This window comes from Nycticebus coucang, chromosome 21, assembly GCF_027406575.1.
Source record: "Nycticebus coucang isolate mNycCou1 chromosome 21, mNycCou1.pri, whole genome shotgun sequence".
Classification (NCBI taxonomy): domain Eukaryota; kingdom Metazoa; phylum Chordata; class Mammalia; order Primates; family Lorisidae; genus Nycticebus; species Nycticebus coucang.
The window spans coordinates 14410903-14427775 of NC_069800.1; the positions used below are offsets into that span (position 1 = coordinate 14410903).

General features: G+C 46.1%; 1 protein-coding gene across 1 annotated transcript in view; it reads right to left on the reverse strand.

The window, feature by feature from the left end:
* Positions 1 to 16873, reverse strand: part of CFAP61 (cilia and flagella associated protein 61) — a 367994-nt gene that overhangs the window by 6613 nt on the left and 344508 nt on the right. The window contains exon 26 of the mRNA XM_053574251.1: positions 2822 to 2912. Coding sequence (XP_053430226.1) covers positions 2822 to 2912 — 91 coding nt within the window. The remainder of the gene's footprint in view (positions 1 to 2821; positions 2913 to 16873) is intronic.

Consider the following 16873-nt stretch of genomic DNA (forward strand, 5'->3'; position numbering starts at 1 on the left):
TTCTCTTTACTTTCACAAAAAGATTTGTGATGTCTTATAATGAGCTATTTAAAAAAGTAAATGAAATATAGATTTGAGATGATTTCTAATAACAGTTTTTTTTTTCTTTTCCTCACATGTGAAGGGAGGGGAAAATTGATATACTAAACTCTAGGACAGTCGTTCTCAACCTTCCTAATGTCGCCACCCTTTAATACAGTTCCTCCTGTTGTGGTGACACCCAACCACAATGGAAATAATTGTATGGTTGGGGTCACCACAACATGAGGAACTGTATTGAAGGGTTGCGGCATTTGGAAGGTTGAGAACCATGGCTTTAGGATATCATAGTTCATGGGACTGAACTTCTGAACTTCCCTGAGGACAAGGTAGAAAGTGAAATGAGTTGTATCATTTCCGTGTCTCAGAAGTGAAATGACTACTACGCTTTATGAGGCTATCCAGTTTACTTCTCTCCTGCCAGATTCTTAAATTCCTACACGTCTGTGTATGTGGCTGTTGCTCCTGCAGTCAGCTCCTGCCCGTCTCCACTGTAACTGTCACCTCCGTGGCTGCTCGTGGTGTCCGGCACTTACTGGACCATCCTCCTGCGGCGGGTGCCCTCTGAGGGGAACCAGCTGGCCCCTGTTCCACAGGAACAAGAGGATCTGCCCAGGCCTTGCCGAGTAGTCCAGCTGAGTCAGCAGCAGACATCACTCCATGAGCCACCTCTCCCTGTGGCCTTTCCTGTTTGACAAATGGAAATGCCGGAAACAGAATAGTTCTCCGCTGGAGGTTTTTCTTCCAGAGGTTACATTTTCTGGAAATCTAGAAAATCCACAAGAATGGCTGGGGAGCCCTTAGTGTTTTTTTTTTTTTTCTTTTTGCAAATGTCCATGGCCACTTCTGGTCTCCTGACCAGGCTTGCTGTCCACACTGAGTTCATTCATAGTGAACTGGTCCACAGCAAATGTCAGGGGATGGAAAAAAGTTTCAGGATGTGTCAGTGAGTACCACGAAAGTGATGGACCCCATTGGGCTTGACTGTTTACTTGGAAAGGTGAAGTGAAAGCTTCCCTTTTAAGCTTGGCACCTAAAGCTCCTTGGTTCCCTGCAAAATGTTAACTGAGGATGTGTAGTTTAAAAGTCAGGCACAGTGGCACACATCTACAGTCCCAGCAACGCAGGAGGCTGAGGTGGGAGGATCGCTTGACCCCAGAAGTTCAAGATCAGCCTGCCAACGAAGCAAGACCCTGTCTTTAATAATAATAATAATATTAAAACAAGAAAGAGTTTTGATGGGATAACAAGAAAACAAGGAAATCTTTCCTATGAGGGCAGTAGTACATTGCAAGTTACATTCTGAGAGGGAGGGAGGGAGGGAGGTGTTTGAGGCACTGAGCAAAGTTCAGTAAGCACCAGGCTTGCAGCTCAGGTGTAGATTTCAACCTGAGGTGACCTCATAGCCCTGGATGAAGTGCAGGGACCTCTCTGATCTGCAGCGTCTTTAACCCATACCTGCGTTTCCACACGGATGACCTTTGAGTCTGGACCTTGTGCCCCTCCTCCCTCATTTACATCCACCTGCTTGGATCCTAAAGACATTTCAGTTTGCTTTAGATGTTCCCTAATCTGAACCTACTTCATATTAGCAAATACTCACATTTCCAAGTGGGACCCAAGGAGTAAAACTGATAGTAGAGCCAGTTGGAGGTTCTTGGATGGGCATTTGGACCCTCTTTGGGTCAACATGCCCAGCTTTGGGGTGAGAGACCCTTGAGTTTGAAGCTTGCTGGCCACTGACTAGCCATGTCAGCGTGGAGGACATTTAAAGTCTCTAAGCTTCACCTTCATCACTGGTAAAGGGAAGATGGTAACATTAGCACCCACCCACCTAAAGGGTTCTTGTCATGACTCAGAGAGGTGGCATGTGCTGCCTGCTGGTATGTAGCAGGAACATGGCCTGTGATCTCTGGCTGTGCTGTCCAATAGGGTAGCTCACATATGCCAGGCTGATGGATGCTCTCAAGTGGAAGTGACAATGGAGATGGAGGAATTGTCCATTTAGAAGGCAAAACAATGTGAAACTGACCCCGGTCCCAGCCCTTGTCTGCTGAGTCTAGGATGGATACTTGACCACTCTCTGAGCTCAGGTGTTAACTTTCCACAACTCTGCTCGGACTCCAGTAGTGAAAGACATAATTTAACTTGAAGTTTCACAAACACCATGCTATTTACATTGCACAGTCAAATTTCTTGCTGCGTGTAGAGTTGCTGGGATGTGTAGACTGACTTCCAGTTAATACTGCATCGCTTTGAGAAAGCATTTTCAATGATAGGCAGAGTGCATATGACATCTGGATGACGTCTCTGTACATTTTTAAAATGGTATATATATAAGGTCATAAAGGGCTGGCAAAAACAGACAGAAACTAAAGGGGATGACGTCTCTTTACATCTTTAAAATGGTATATATATATAAGGTCATAAAGGGCTGGCAAAAACAGACAGAAACTAAAGGAATGCCGTCTTTATTCATTGAGGGACCTGAATATAACTCAGGTCCAGTTATCAGCCAGCATTCTTAGCTGATAGTAAAAATATAGTTCCTTTTAAAAAGGGAAAAGAAATTTGTCCCCTGTGAAAGGATTTGAATAAAATCACTTTCCCTAAACTGTCACTGTCTGTGCTTACAGACTCCATAGTTTGTTTATAGGAAATACAATTGGTTTAAAAAGCAAAACCATAAAATGGGAATGTAGGAAAAAGTCCAAATGATCAACGACTATCAACTGTTTATAATTTGCAAGGAATAATCCACATATTCATTAATCACTCTTACCTCTTTAGAGGCTAAGATTTGGCGTAACTCTTTCCTGAGATCAATAAAACGATCGTGGAACAGGGCCAGGCACCACGACTCCGTGAAGTAGCTAGTGAGGAAAGGAGAGATTCAGTGAGCTGGCAACGCTCTCATTACCGCTAATAAAGTATTTACCTGCTTTTTTCCCTTTATAAATTATAGCTCTGGCCCCATTGCAATCGTTTGCTCATGAAATGCCCCGTGGAATAGCTGGGCCAATCAATTTTTTAAATGGATGTTCCTGCTGGAAGGCCAGCTCCCATAATTACATTTAAAGTGGTTTAATTCAGGGCCGGGGCAAGACCCAGTGAAGAATCCTGATTTTATCAGAATTTAAAAGCCTGAAGACTTGTAAAGAACGGTGTCTCCATTATCTGCCCTCGTTTGAGAAAAACAGATTGCAAGATTAACTGAACTGCTGCATAAACAAATTAAATTTGGGTAGACAGTAACGCAAATGTTGTTCATCATTAAGGTTTCTGGATTAATAATGACTAGAAAAACAGGCTGCCATGGTGCTGCAACGTGGTCTTCACACAGTTGGGCTCGTGCTTAATTGAATCTCTTACAGGAGAGCCACTCCTTGAGTGTTTATATTTGCTTAACTTTTCACTGAAAAGAAAAAAAAGAATAAATGCTTTGTTACACGAGAACAATATGGCTGTCTTCTAATTACAGGTGATCACTAAAAATTGATGGATTCTTGGAATAACCACAAACATTTATTGGTATTTTAAGCTATTTTATTTTAATTCTAAGTATCTTGGAACAGGACACTCAGCTTCTCATAGGGTCAAAGCCATGTTGATTGTATGGGTTTTGTTTTCCTCTGGTTATGAACTTGTTCCTGTGATTGTTAATAGAGCTCAGGTGTGTGCACAGGGGAGCAAAAACTTGGTGACCTGCCTGTGTAGATAAGCACCTTCTGTTTTCCAAGACTTAAAAGTTCTTAGAGATGGAAGTGAAGAGCCAGGAGCTACTGAGGCTTTAGAAGACGCTTGAGGTGGGTGTGGGGGCTCACGCCAGTGATCCCAGCACTCTGGGAGGCAGAGGCGGGTGGATTGCTTGAGCTCACGAGTTAGAGACTAGCCTGAGCAAAAGCGAGACCCTGTCTCTAAAAATAGCTGGGTACTGTGGCGAGTGCCTGTAGTTCCAGCTACTTGGGAGGCTGAGGCAAGAGAATTGCTTGAGCCCAAGAGTTTGAGGATGCCGTGAGCTGTGACGCCATGGCACTCTACCCAGGGTAGAGAGACTGTCTCAAAAAAAAAAAAAAAAAAAAAAAAAAACCACTGACACGGGCCTGCATCAGGCCCAGCATGGCGCTTGGCTGCATCAGTTAGGCCTAGGAGCTGCTCTCGGGACCAGAATATGACATAAAATCCTGCTGAGTTGCCTACTTTGTTGTTCACTTCATGTATCTGTCCAACTGTTAACACATTGTCTTTCCTCAGTTGCTGAAATCCCCCGTGTTTGTTCCCATGGTACCATCAGAAGTTTGGGGACCTACAGCCACATCTGTCCAGGTGGCCACAGCCTCTTTCTCTCTGCTCCCTTCTCCTCTGGCGAGGCCCTGTCCAGGGCCCCAGCGCTGTTGGGTGGTCCTCTGCCCCAACCCTACAATGTACAGCCCCTGGTGCTGCGCTGCCCACTGTGACTTCCTTCCCTGCTTCAGAGGGGAGCCTAGAGACCTTCCACTTTCCTCAGGAGCACACGGCCGATGCTCCCGAGCTCTGGCCCACTTTGAAAATGTCCACATGCGCACAGCTTTTGTCCCACAGAATAGTCTTGCTGCTCTAAAAACTCCCCGTGCTCCGCCTGTTCTCCCTTCCCTCCATCCCTCCCTCTGGACCTCTGGCAAATTTACATTTATTAGAGAAAAGGGGGCCAAGTAACACTCTCTATAAAATAGTTTTAAAATCCTATAGTGGTCCAGTACTCATTTCAGAAACAGAGGAATGAGCCTGGCGTGGTTCCGTCCTGCGGCTGTTCCTCGGAGCAGTAGCCGTTTAAGTCAGTCTGCCTCCTCTCCCCCCAAGTGCGTGCCACTGCCTCATGGAGGATTCAGTGGACATGAGGCCCCTTGAGGCCTCAGAACGATCTTTTCAGTTGTGAACTAAAGGCCAACAAAGACTATCCCTTGAAGGTGGATAATGATGAAAACGTGCACCAGTTATCTTTAAGAATGGTCCATTTAGGGGCTGGTGCAAAGGATGAGTTGCAGAGGCAGGGAATTAGGAAGGCAGTCTGATTAAAGGAACACTGGAGACTTTGAAAATGTCTGTACAGCCAATGGTTTCTCTTGGGGGCTTTGAAATAACACCACCTGCGGTTTTAGGGTTGACGTGTGGTTCAGGGCCCGTGCGTGGTAGTGGGCAGCACTTAGTAGCTGTGGAAGAAGATGAAGAGGAGGGGATGGGAAACTCTGAAGTATGTCTGGAGAGCAATCTGCCCCTGGAGGTGGAAGCAAAGTGCCACAGAAAAAAGTAAAACTTGCTGCTGATGAAGATGAAGATGGTGAATGAAGATGATGATGAGGAAACTGAAGAAGCTCCAGTGAAGAAATCGGTACGAGACACTCCAGCCAAAAATGCAGAAAAATCAAACCAGAATGGAAAGGATTCAAAACCATCCACACCAAGATCAAAAGGTCAAGAATCCTTCCAAAAACCAGAAAAAACTCCTAACACACCAAAAGGAGCTAGTTCTGTAGAAGACATTAAGGCAAAAATATAAGCAAGTATAGAAAAAGGAGGTTCTCTTCCCAAAGTAGAAGCCAAGTTCATCAATTATGTGAAGAGTTGCTTCTGGATGACCGACCTAAGGCTATTCAAGATCTCTGGCAGTGGAGGACATCTTTTTAAGAAAATAGTTTAAACAGTTTGTTAAAATTTTCTGTCTTATTTCATTTCTATAACAGTTAACATCTGGCTGCCCTTTTTATAATGCAGGGTGAGAACTTTCCCTACCGTGTTTGATAAATGCTGTCCAGGTTTCATTGCCAAGAATGTGTTGTCCAAAATGCCGGTTTAGTTTTTGTTTTTTTTTTTTCTGAGACAGAGTCTCACTTTGTCACCCTTGGTAGAGTGCTGTGGCGTCACGGCTCACAGCAACCTCCAACTCCTGGGCTTAAGCGAGTTTCTTGCCTCAGCCACCCGAGTAACTACAGGTGCTTGCCACAACACCCGGCTTTTTTTTGTTGTTGTTTTAGTTGGCCGGGGCCGAGTTTGAACCCCCCACCCTCAGTATATGGGGCCGGCGCCCTACCCATTGAGCCACAAGTGCAGCCCGCCTGTTTAGTTTTTAAAGAAGGAACTCCAGCCTTCACTCGGTCTTAAGTATGTATGGGATGTTATAATAGGACATTAGTAGTAGTGGTGGTCATAGAAATGGTGGGGAGACAAAAATATAATATACATGTGAAATAAACTCAATATTTTAATAAAGTAAAAAAAAAGAAAAAGAAGTGTTTTCTCTCAATAGCAAAACAGGATGCCAATCAAACTTGCCAGCAGCACCTGAGGTGAATGGGCATGTGGGTGGCATGAGACGGGAGCTCTGGGCACCCACAGCGGCTGGCCTGGGGCTGGGAGAGACCTGCGTGGTGAAGGCACAGGTCAGCCTCAGGCTGCCTTTCCTGCCTATCTGAGGAGAGCGTCCACACCAGCTACAGTCGCGAGGTGAGGGTGGGAGAGAGGGGTCTCCTTCCCTGCACGCTGGGTGCCCTCCGGACCCCATTTTCCTCCCTTCTCCAGAGAAGAGAGAGGAACACCCCATATTCTCATGGAGCCGAGGGCAGGTTTCTGAACCAGAGGCTGCTGAGTGCTCTGGCATGATCAATATCAGCAATAAGCTTTTGGGAAATTTGTATTTCTGCGAATATTGGGAATTTATAAAGTAACGAGACATTGACTTCTTTTCCAATTCGTATTCAAAAAAAGAGACGATTGATAGGAGCCACTAAGTCGCTGGTTGTCTAGAAATCTTCAGGAGAGAGCTGGGAACATAGACCTCGAGGGCAGGAACTTCTGATGGAAACAAGCAGGGGGGGATTTCAGCCCCTGAGGAAGGACCGTGTAGGGGCAGTTGCTTTATGAGCGGCCGTGTGCATGTCAGCACCAATCCCGCCACAGTCATGTCTATCCAGCTGTGAGGAAAGGGCCACAGAAAGTCTTTAGGACCAAAACGGAAGATGTTAGTATCTCCATTCACTCTGCCAACGGCTGGCCTGGCTTATCCGGGACGACGTAAACTCTTTATCACTTTTGCAAATGATACACTTTCTTAGAAGGCCCAGGAAATGTCGACTTGGGGAAGTGAATTAACTATTTCTGGTCAATACGAACCAATCATTAAGCAATTGATTAGCCTTCTCCAGAGGCTGCCCTCCCCTCGTCACCCAGGCTGTTTTATCGACAGACTCCTGCAGACGGGGTGGGATCTGGGAGGCAGCTCAAAGCTGCTTGGCACGGCACACTGAAGAAGCTGCAGGAAAAGGCACCACACACGAGTTGGGGCAGAGAGGCGGCTGGAGGGTGTCCTTGAATGGCCTGGATCTTAACTGCAAGGCCAAGGCTTGTCCAACAGAGGAGCAGGCAGGGAGGGGTGTGGAGCCAGGTGCTTTCCCTGGCCTCTGCACGGCTCAGCTGGCACCTGGCAAGCTGCAATAGTTAGCAAAAAGGAGGTGGGCGGGCAGAGAAGAAACGTTTTTTCTTTTTCTAAGATTTTCGCTTTAATGAAAAGCATTCTAGTATTCTCTTGATGTAATAATAGCCAGTTTTTGCTTTTAGAGCTGTTAAGAGGATTCCCCATCTGCCACTCACGCTGCGGAGTTCTGCTCGCCCTGAAACTCGCAGAGAGTCACCTTTTCTCCAGGAGGGGAGTGCAGCTAGGGTGGCCCATGGGCTTCCCTGACAGTGGTGCACTGTGGTCTCTGGGACAGACAGACCGTAGATTCATGCAGAGGGCAGACAGTCTTCTCCTAAGATGCCCAGCTCAGTGATGAGTCTCGACCCAGCGACCCCATGGGACATAGCGCAGCTGCCGGGTGGGGTGCGGCCTCCTCTAGCAACCTGCGACCTGTCTGTGCTGGGTTTATGTTTGCTACACAGAAGGTGGGCAGTGATAGTGTCATGGCCGCAAATAGACATCCCGAGGCCAGGCATGACTTATAGACGTGTTTACTTTGGGTTGAACAACTTTTGAAATCTGGATTTCAGGCCTTTCTTTTGAAAATCGATCAGGGGACCCTGCTTAGGTCCTCGTGTGGCAGCTGGAGACACCCTCTGTGGTGCGTCCTTGTTATGCCAGGGGCCTGCTGGCGCTGGGCGTGCCCTGCCTGGCTGAGAGGTTTGGGTGACGTGGAGGCAGGTCAACATGTGTGTAAACGTGTTCTCTGAAGCCGTTCTGCCACGTCATCACCCCGTGCTGATCTCTAGGGACACCAGAGTGGCATCCCACCTTCCTCCTTCCCACCTGCCCATCCGTCCACAGTCCTAATAGGATCCCTTTCTAAACCCTGTATATTTCCAACGCCCGCCTCCCTCAGGTCCTCTGTTCGTGCTCCTCACCCCACCCCTCAACAAACACTCGTCCTCCGGGTCCTTCCTCTCTCTTCTCTGAGCCAGGCGTCTTCCAGAGTTTCTGATTTGGCAGCTGCATATGGCAAGGACGGAGATACCTAGGAGGCCGCCCTTCCTCATTCATCAGGCGCAGCCATTATGCCCCATACTGTGGGCCGCAGTGAAGGGGAGTCCCTGCTGCCCTCAAAGTGCACGCGTGCGGAGTGGGCTGGGGATCAGGCGAGCAACTGGTGATGGCACCACAGGGACGGGCTGCGGGGGCCACTCCAGGGAGGCCAGAGCAGGCTCAGCCAGAGACTGTGGCCCACTTGCCGCCAGTCCTTATCCTTTCTGTGGCTGCATTTCTAGGTCTGCCTCTCTTGGACTACTGTTTGCCAAGATCCAGTCACCTGGGAACTCATCATTTTTTGTGACATTACTTCCAAAAATTTTTTACATTGATTTGCCTTTTTTTTAGATTGAAATAATTACTTTTGCCTTGTCCCAAGCAATAATATCAATGAAATCATAGGGTTGATAGGCTTGTTATATTTTTTCTAAATCTTTTTGAAATTTTAATTCATAATCAGTAAGCTGTGCAGCTGTGTGGCTGTGCTGCCTAAGTTACCTTGGTACCGCTCGGCAAATGCTTCCTGCTCCCTGGGACATGTTATAGCTTGGTGCTGGGGGCGCTATTATATTCATCTGGGGACATAAACCTACAGACACTGTTGTAAATAATTTCTGTGCATTCTTTCATTTCTTCCTATTGCCAATCCTCTAAAGTGGGATTTGCTGGCCTATTTTGCAGCTGAAAAACTAATTCTGAGAGGTTAAATAATTTGTCCAAGGTCACACAGCTAAGGAGGGGATGAACTGAGTCTAACCCATAGTTCTGCATGACCCATGCTGTTCAGACAACTGCACAACCACTTCTTATTTGCTTATGCTCATTCTCAAGTCATTCTAGAAACTTAATTACCCCAGTTTCCTTCAAATCTCCTACATTAGCTAGGATTAGGTTTGATTATTATTAGAGAAAATTTCAAAGTCACTATGCTTTAAAAAGACAGAGGTGTACTTTTTTATGTGAAGAGAGATGAGCTAGATACTCCAGGGGTGGCCTGGTAGATCCATGGACATCAGAGCATTTACCATTTACAGAGGCTTTGGCTTCATGTTACAAAATGGCTGCTGAGCTCCTGCCATCATATACATGTTCTGGAGTGCAGAAAAGGAAAAAGAGGCCCTTTCATTTTTTTTTCTTTTTTGCTGGAGCTGGGTTTGAACCCTCCACCTCCAGAGTATGGGTCTGGCGCCCTACTCCTTGAGCCACAGGCGCCGCCCTTCATTTTTTTTTCTAAAGAAAGTTCCTGGCTCGGCACCTGTGGCTCAAGCAGCTAAGGTGCCAGCCACATACACCTGAGCTGGCAGGTTCAAATCCACCCTGGGCCCACCAAACAACGATGACAGCTACAAACAAAAAATAGCTGGGCGCTGTGGCGGGCGCCTGTAGTCCCAGCTACTTGGAAGGCGGAGGCAGGAGAATCGCTTGAGCCCAGGAGTTGGAGGTTGCTGTGAGCTGTGATGCCATGGCACTCTACCCAGGGCGACAGCTTGAGGCTCTGTCTCAAAAAAAAAAAAAATTAAAAATTAAAAAAAAAAAAAGAAAGTTCCTAGAAGTTTCACAAAGTACTTCTATTTCTTTCTTACTGGCCACCAATGGGACATATGACTTCCTTGGATGTAGGATGGGGGTAGGGCTGGGTTAGTTATTTTAGGTCTGATGTACTGTCCTATAAATCAGAACTCCGCTTTTGAAGAAGAAACAGAGAATGGACGTTGTGTCTTCTGAGATACCCAGTAGGACTGATAATTTGTATGTTTGATAAAAATCTTTTCTTAAAAAGTTGACGAAACTCGGGAGTGATAGACATGTTCTATTAGTTTTTAGTTGAAGTTCCCAGACCTAGAATGTTGTCTATCACTCTAGATTTCAACCTATTGAAAAAAAAAAATATTCTGGGGAAAAAAACAGAAAATATTTTCCATATGTGACTACCACGTCCATGCCAGTGTCCTCAGAGTTCCCTGGGCCCTCATCTGGCCTGGGCTGGCTTCCGTGCAGAGAGCAGGGAGTACTCCGTGCTCACCCTGTAAGACTGTTACGTCAGTTTATTCTGCCCATGAAGTGGACTTGTGCATTGTACTAACATTTTCAAAGTCAAGACTAGGAACAAAAATGTATTCCTAGTTAGCCTTTGGTTTGCTTGGAAATCAAATCCCATGGTGCCGGGCCAGTCGAGTTTACACGGGGATGCCACATGCGTGCATTTACAAGCAGACAGAGCCCCGACACCCCGTGATGCCACATGCAGGATTACACGGGCAGGCGCAGCCCCGACACCCCGTGTTGCCACATGCAGTATTACATGGGCACACGCAGCCCCGACACCCCGTGATGCCACATGCAGGCCTTACACGGGCAGGCGCAGCCCCGACACCCCGTGATGCCACATGCAGGCCTTACACGGGCAGGCGCAGCCCCGACACCCCGTGATGCCACATGCAATATTACACGGGCAGGCGCAGCCCCGACACCCCGTGATGCCACATGCAGTATTACACGGGCAGACGCAGCCCCGACACCCCGTGATGCCACATGCAGTATTACACGGGCAGGCGCAGCCCCGACACCCCGTGATGCCACATGCAGTATTACACGGGCAGACGCAGCCCCAACACCCCGTGATGCCACATGCAGGCCTTACACGGGCAGGTGCAGCCCCGACACCCCGTGATGCCACATGCAGGATTACACGGGCAGGCACAGCCCCAACACCCCGTGATGCCACATGCAGTATTACACGGGCAGGCACAGCCCTGACACCCCGTGATGCCACATGCAGGATTACATGGGCAGACGCAGCCCTGACACCTGGTCACAAAGACCCTCAAACCAAAACAGAAGTTTGACTGCAAACATTTCCTTGAGCTCGTCCTCAATTTGCCAGAACGTGTATCTAGTCCTTTTTTTATTGCTTTGAGGTAGATCTAGAAAGATAAGATTAATGATCTTAAAATCAAAACCAACTTATTATTTGATAACCCGTTGTAACTGTCACCTGCCAAGGTCTATACAACAGAAAAACAAGTGCCCTCCGACTAGAATGCGTCTGTGGTTTCATGGTCACAACCTAGATGGGACTTGCGTGTTTGCTCCTGCATAGAAATGGCGTACGATGCAAATTAGACCAAAATTCTTACCTTCGGCAGAAATCAGCTCTCTTTTGAATGGGTTATAAAAATTTTCTCTCTTAATGTGACAGAAGGGGACCTTGGCTTATTACCCTGGTTTACCTGGGAGCTCAGAAGCTAACATTTCTTTCTTTTTTCTTTTTTTACTTACTTTCTTTTCTTTCTTTCTTTTTTTTCTTTTTTCCAGACAGAGTCTCACTATGTTGCCCAGGCTAGAATGCTGTGGTGTCAGCCTAGCTCACAGCAACCTCAGCATCCTGGGTTCAAGGGATCCTCCTGAGTACCGACCAGGACTACAGGTGCTGGCCGTGATGCTTTGGTAATTTTTTATTTTTAGTAGAGACTCCGCTCTCACTCTTGCTCAGGCTGGTCTCAAACTCCTGAGCTCAAGTGATCCTGCCTCCCAGGGTGCTAGGATTACAGGTGTGAGCCCCGACACCTGGCCACAGCTAACATTTCTTAAAACCAGGGGTCTCACATCACGGCCCCAGTCTGCTGGTGCTGGTGCTGGTGCTGGGAGCCGCTCCTGTGGGCGTTGCTTCCTGCTTCACAGGCTGCTGTCTGTTGCAGAACATGAAAGCTGGTGGCATTAACACGTCTGTGAGCTGAACACTCCCAGAACCGTCCCAGAGGGTCATTCTGACCAGCCCATAAGCCCCTCGGCCCCCCGTGGAGGGAGGGAGGCTGTGCTCTTTCCTTAAGTTTCCTTGGTATCTATAAGAACATGGAACCCCAACCTTCTGTGCCTTTATCAGAGCACATTTGTTGGGAATCACAAACTCCCTAACACCCTTGCAACCAGAATCTTAGTTGTCAGAAATAATATTCTTAGGGAATAATCTAAAAAATGTGTCGCTGTCCAGTTGTTTTTCTGAATCCTGGATACTCAGACTGCACTTCACCTGGGATGAGGGAACACGTTAAGTCACGAGCCTTATGAATCTGGGCCCGATAATGGTTCCCTCCAGCTTTGACCTCTGGGAGCTCAGTGCTGCATGTGTGGGCTGATGTGACGATCCGTTCTCAGGACGCGAACTTACCAAGCAGAAAGAGTGAGGTCTGTCCAGCTCCGCCCAGCTCTGGCCTGGCCTCGGAGCCCCATTTACTGAAGCCTTTTTCCTTTTCCTCCAGCTCTGCCACTTGTCAGCTTGTGCAACCTTGGGCTAGTGAGCTTTAACCTCTCCGGGGCTCAGTCTTCTTAGCTGAAAAATGGAATAACGACGGTCCTCGTTCACGAGACACTCCAGGTAAAAGGTCTGCCTTTACGCCTGGCACAGGGGAGAGGCGCCAAGAAAACTACCATCGCTGCTGTTCTCACTGACCCGGTGACCTGTATTCCTATAGGCTGTCTCTAATCCTGTCTGGTGTGAAGGAGAGACTAATAAATAAGCTATTGAAATGAACTTTTTTGGATTGCTGCTTCATTGAAAGAAGTCTTTGGCATAATTGCAGTTTTCCTCCTCTGGACCACTTTTCCTCCATTCAGGGGTGTCTATATAAATTAACTTCCCTGCAGTTTCATAGATCAAGAAAGGTCAGAGGGACATGATAGCAAGCCATGAAGTTTTGTCCCGCAAAAAAGTTATGTGGAAATAAATACAAATTACATGACTATTGTTAAATTGAGGCCTTGATTAATTTTTTTGTCTGCGTTGAAAGTTAAATACAAATTCTTCAAAGAAATGGAGTCATTTCTTTGCATTTCTGCTCACTTACTTCGTTGGGTGAGCCGATTAAATCCAAATGGTTAAATCAGTTGTTCACAGACAGTACTGGACGGCAGGCAGGAAGAAAGGGCCAGGATAAGGGCTGGGATTAAGGGCCAGGCTTTCCAGAGCCCAGTCAGGCCAGATTTTCTCCTGACCTGATTTACCAGCACAAAGCAGTTTTCTTGTAGAAATAGCATGTTGTTTATGCACTTAGGAATTTTGTTTCTGTAAGTTTACCTTTGTGCATGGGGCAAAGCAGGGTCGCTGTGCCGCCGGCCGGCCGCACCTGTGGCCCCGCTGGGGAGCTGGGGAGCTGGGCTCCGAGGCAGCAGCGTCTGCAGCGGGGCCGAGACTGGGACTGCAGTTCCTCTGCCGTCCTTCCTTTACTCCATCTGCAGTATTTCTTTGCACATCTCTGGCTGATTAGGGGCTGCATTAATTGAATTTGTACAATAAATCCAGTGCTCTGGAAGTTGTCTGGCTATTTACATTGATTTGTTCTATAAGTTCAGGACTAATAGAATGAGGCGAGGTCAGCATTTAATTCTGCAGATAAAGGGAAGCTCTCAGGGCTCGGCCTCCCTTCCTGTGCTCCTCTTCTCTCTCTGGTTCTCTCTTCAGAGAAAGCACGACCATTTTTCTTTAATTAGGCTGCAGAGAGCCAGGCTAGCATTAGGCCAGGCGGCCACTCAGCTTCCCTCACGGCCATGCCCATTTCCTATCTATTTTCTACAGGAAAAGAAAAGAAGTGCCTATATGCGCATAAACCCCCAGGTGTGTGAGGGGGACAAAGGAGCCAGCTGGAATTGTTTGTGAGGCAGAAGCTACACGAATCCCAAACCCCATCAAGCAAGATATTTGACTGCTTTAGTAATCCTCTGGTTAAATTAGTTGCTCTTTAAATTAAAAAAAAAAAAGGATTGAGTAGCAAAATCATTTGCCAGTACAGAATCGACACACCATGTTTAATACATATTTAAAATAACTAAATAAGAACCGTATGTTTAAAACAATTCCCTTTTATAATAGGCTTTTCTAAATAAGGTGCTCATATTTTTTTACTGAAGCTTTTACAGAGATAATGGAAAGCTGCAAACCGTCTTTGTTTAGCCTCTGATGGTTTCAGGTTAGTAGTTTCCAAGCATCGAGCATGAAATTTAACTGTTATATTCCTGGTTCTTAATAGAGGAATAAACAAACAAATGGAAGAGAAGGTACGATTCTTCCCTACAGTAGAGTGCTGAGTGATGACTGTCCAAGGATGGGATTGGAAAAATTACCATTTGCCAAACAACACAGTAATAATCGTTTCAGGCAAGATGCTAATATCAGTGGGGAAAGGATGATGAGAAGTATTTACATGGCCTCCTAGTATACTAATTAACCACGAACGTAAACATACTATGTTTCCTGGGGAAGATCTGCAGCCCCCACTCCAGCCAAGTGGCCACAGCTTGCAGCATCATGGGGCTCCTGACATGACGCCCTGGGGAGGACATGTGTCACGCCTGTAGTCCCTGCCAAAGTGCAGAACCTGAACTGGATAAGGAGGAAAAGGAGACAAACCCAAATTCCTAGACATTTACAGAATAGCTGGCCTGTAGTTTTCAAAAGTGATGGTCATAAAAGAAAAAGGCTGAGGAGCTGTCCGAGGATGGAGAAGACGGAGGAGACGGCAGGGAGCTGCAATATGGGTTTCTGGACTGGATTTTAGACAGAGGAAGAACATCAGGGGGACAATTGGCAAAATTTGAATTAACAGAAGATTCAAATTTGTATTGGATTAGTGATATTAACTGTCCAATGGGTTTGCAAGAATGCCATTATTCTCAGGAAATGCTTAGTGAAATATTTAGTGGTAAAGGGGTATTATGTTTGCAACTTAAAACCTCAGGAAAAAATTATTCTATCTATCTATCTATCTATCGAGAGAGTATGAGAGAGAGAGAATAAATAATATATTTATTATATCTAAGGAATCTAGGTGAAGGGCATACTGCTATTTTTTTTTTTTTTTTTGAGACAGAGTCTCACTATGTTGCCCTTGGTAGAGTGCCCGTAGCATCAAGCTCACTTGCAAACTCTTGGGCATAAGTGATTCTCTTACTTCAGCCTCCCAAGTGGCTGGGAATACAGGCGCCCACCACAATGCCCGGCTATTTCTTTGGTGTGGTTGCAGTTGTTGTCATTGTTGTTTTAGCTGGTCCGGGCTGGGTTTGAACCTGCCGGCCACGGTGTATGTGGCCAGCACCCTACCCACTGAGCTACAGGTGCTGCCTGTACTGCTATTTTTTGTTATATTTTTGTAAACTGGATGGAAGGATAAAATTACTTTGAAATAAAAAGTTTAGGCCAGGCATAGTGGCTCACACCTAGAATCCTAGCACTCTTGGAGGCCAAGGTGGGAAGATCACTTGAAGCCAGGAGTTCAAAACCATCCTGAGTTTCATGTCTTAAGTTTAAATCTTTTATCCAGTGAGAATCAATTTTTGTTAATGGTGAAAGATGAGGGTCCAGTTTCAGTCTTGTACACGTCGCCAATTTTCCCAGCAACATTTGTTAAATAGGGAATCTTTCCCCCAATTTATGTTTTTGATAGGCTTATCAAAGATCAAATGATGATAAGTATCTGGATTAATCTCTTGGTTCTCTATTCTGTTCCAGACATCTACCTCTCTATTTTTGTGCCAGTACCATGCTGTTTTGATCACTATAGATTTATAGTATAGCCTGAAGTCTAGTAGCGTGATTCCTCCTGCTCTGTTTTTATTTCTGAGTGATTTCTTGGCTATTCAAGTTTTTTTTCTGGTTCCATATCAAATGAAGTACTATTTTTTCCCAGATCTTTAAAGTATGACAGTGGTGCTTTAATAGGGATTGTGTTAAATTTGTAGATTGCTTTGGGAAGTATGGACATTTTAACAGTGTTGATTCTTCCCAGCCATGAGCATAGTATGTTTTTCCATTTGTTAACATCTTTAGCTACTTCCTTTCTATGTCCCTTCTGGAAGGAAGTTTGGGGAACACTTAGGGAACTAAAAGTAGACCTTCCATTTGATCCTGCAATTCCTCTACTAGGTATATATCCAGATGACCAAAAATCATTTTACAACAAAGACATTTGCACAAGAATGTTTATTGCAGCCCAATTCATAATTGCCAAGTCTTGGAAGCAGCCCAAGTGCCCATTGACCCACGAATGGATTAACAAATTGTGGTATATGTACACCATGGAATGTTATGCAGCCTTAAAAAGATGGAGACTTTACCTCTTTTATGTTTACCTGGATAGATCATATTCTTCTTAGTAAAGTACCTCAAGAATGGAAGAAAAATTATCCAATGTACTTAGTACTATGAAACCAATATATAATCAACCACACTTTCATATGAATGATAAAATGCAATTAAAGCCCAGAAAGAAGGAGGGAAAAGGAGGGTGAGGGGAGGGGAGGGGGGTGGCCGGCTGGAGGGAGGGTCATTGGGGGGACCTCACCTATTGTGCA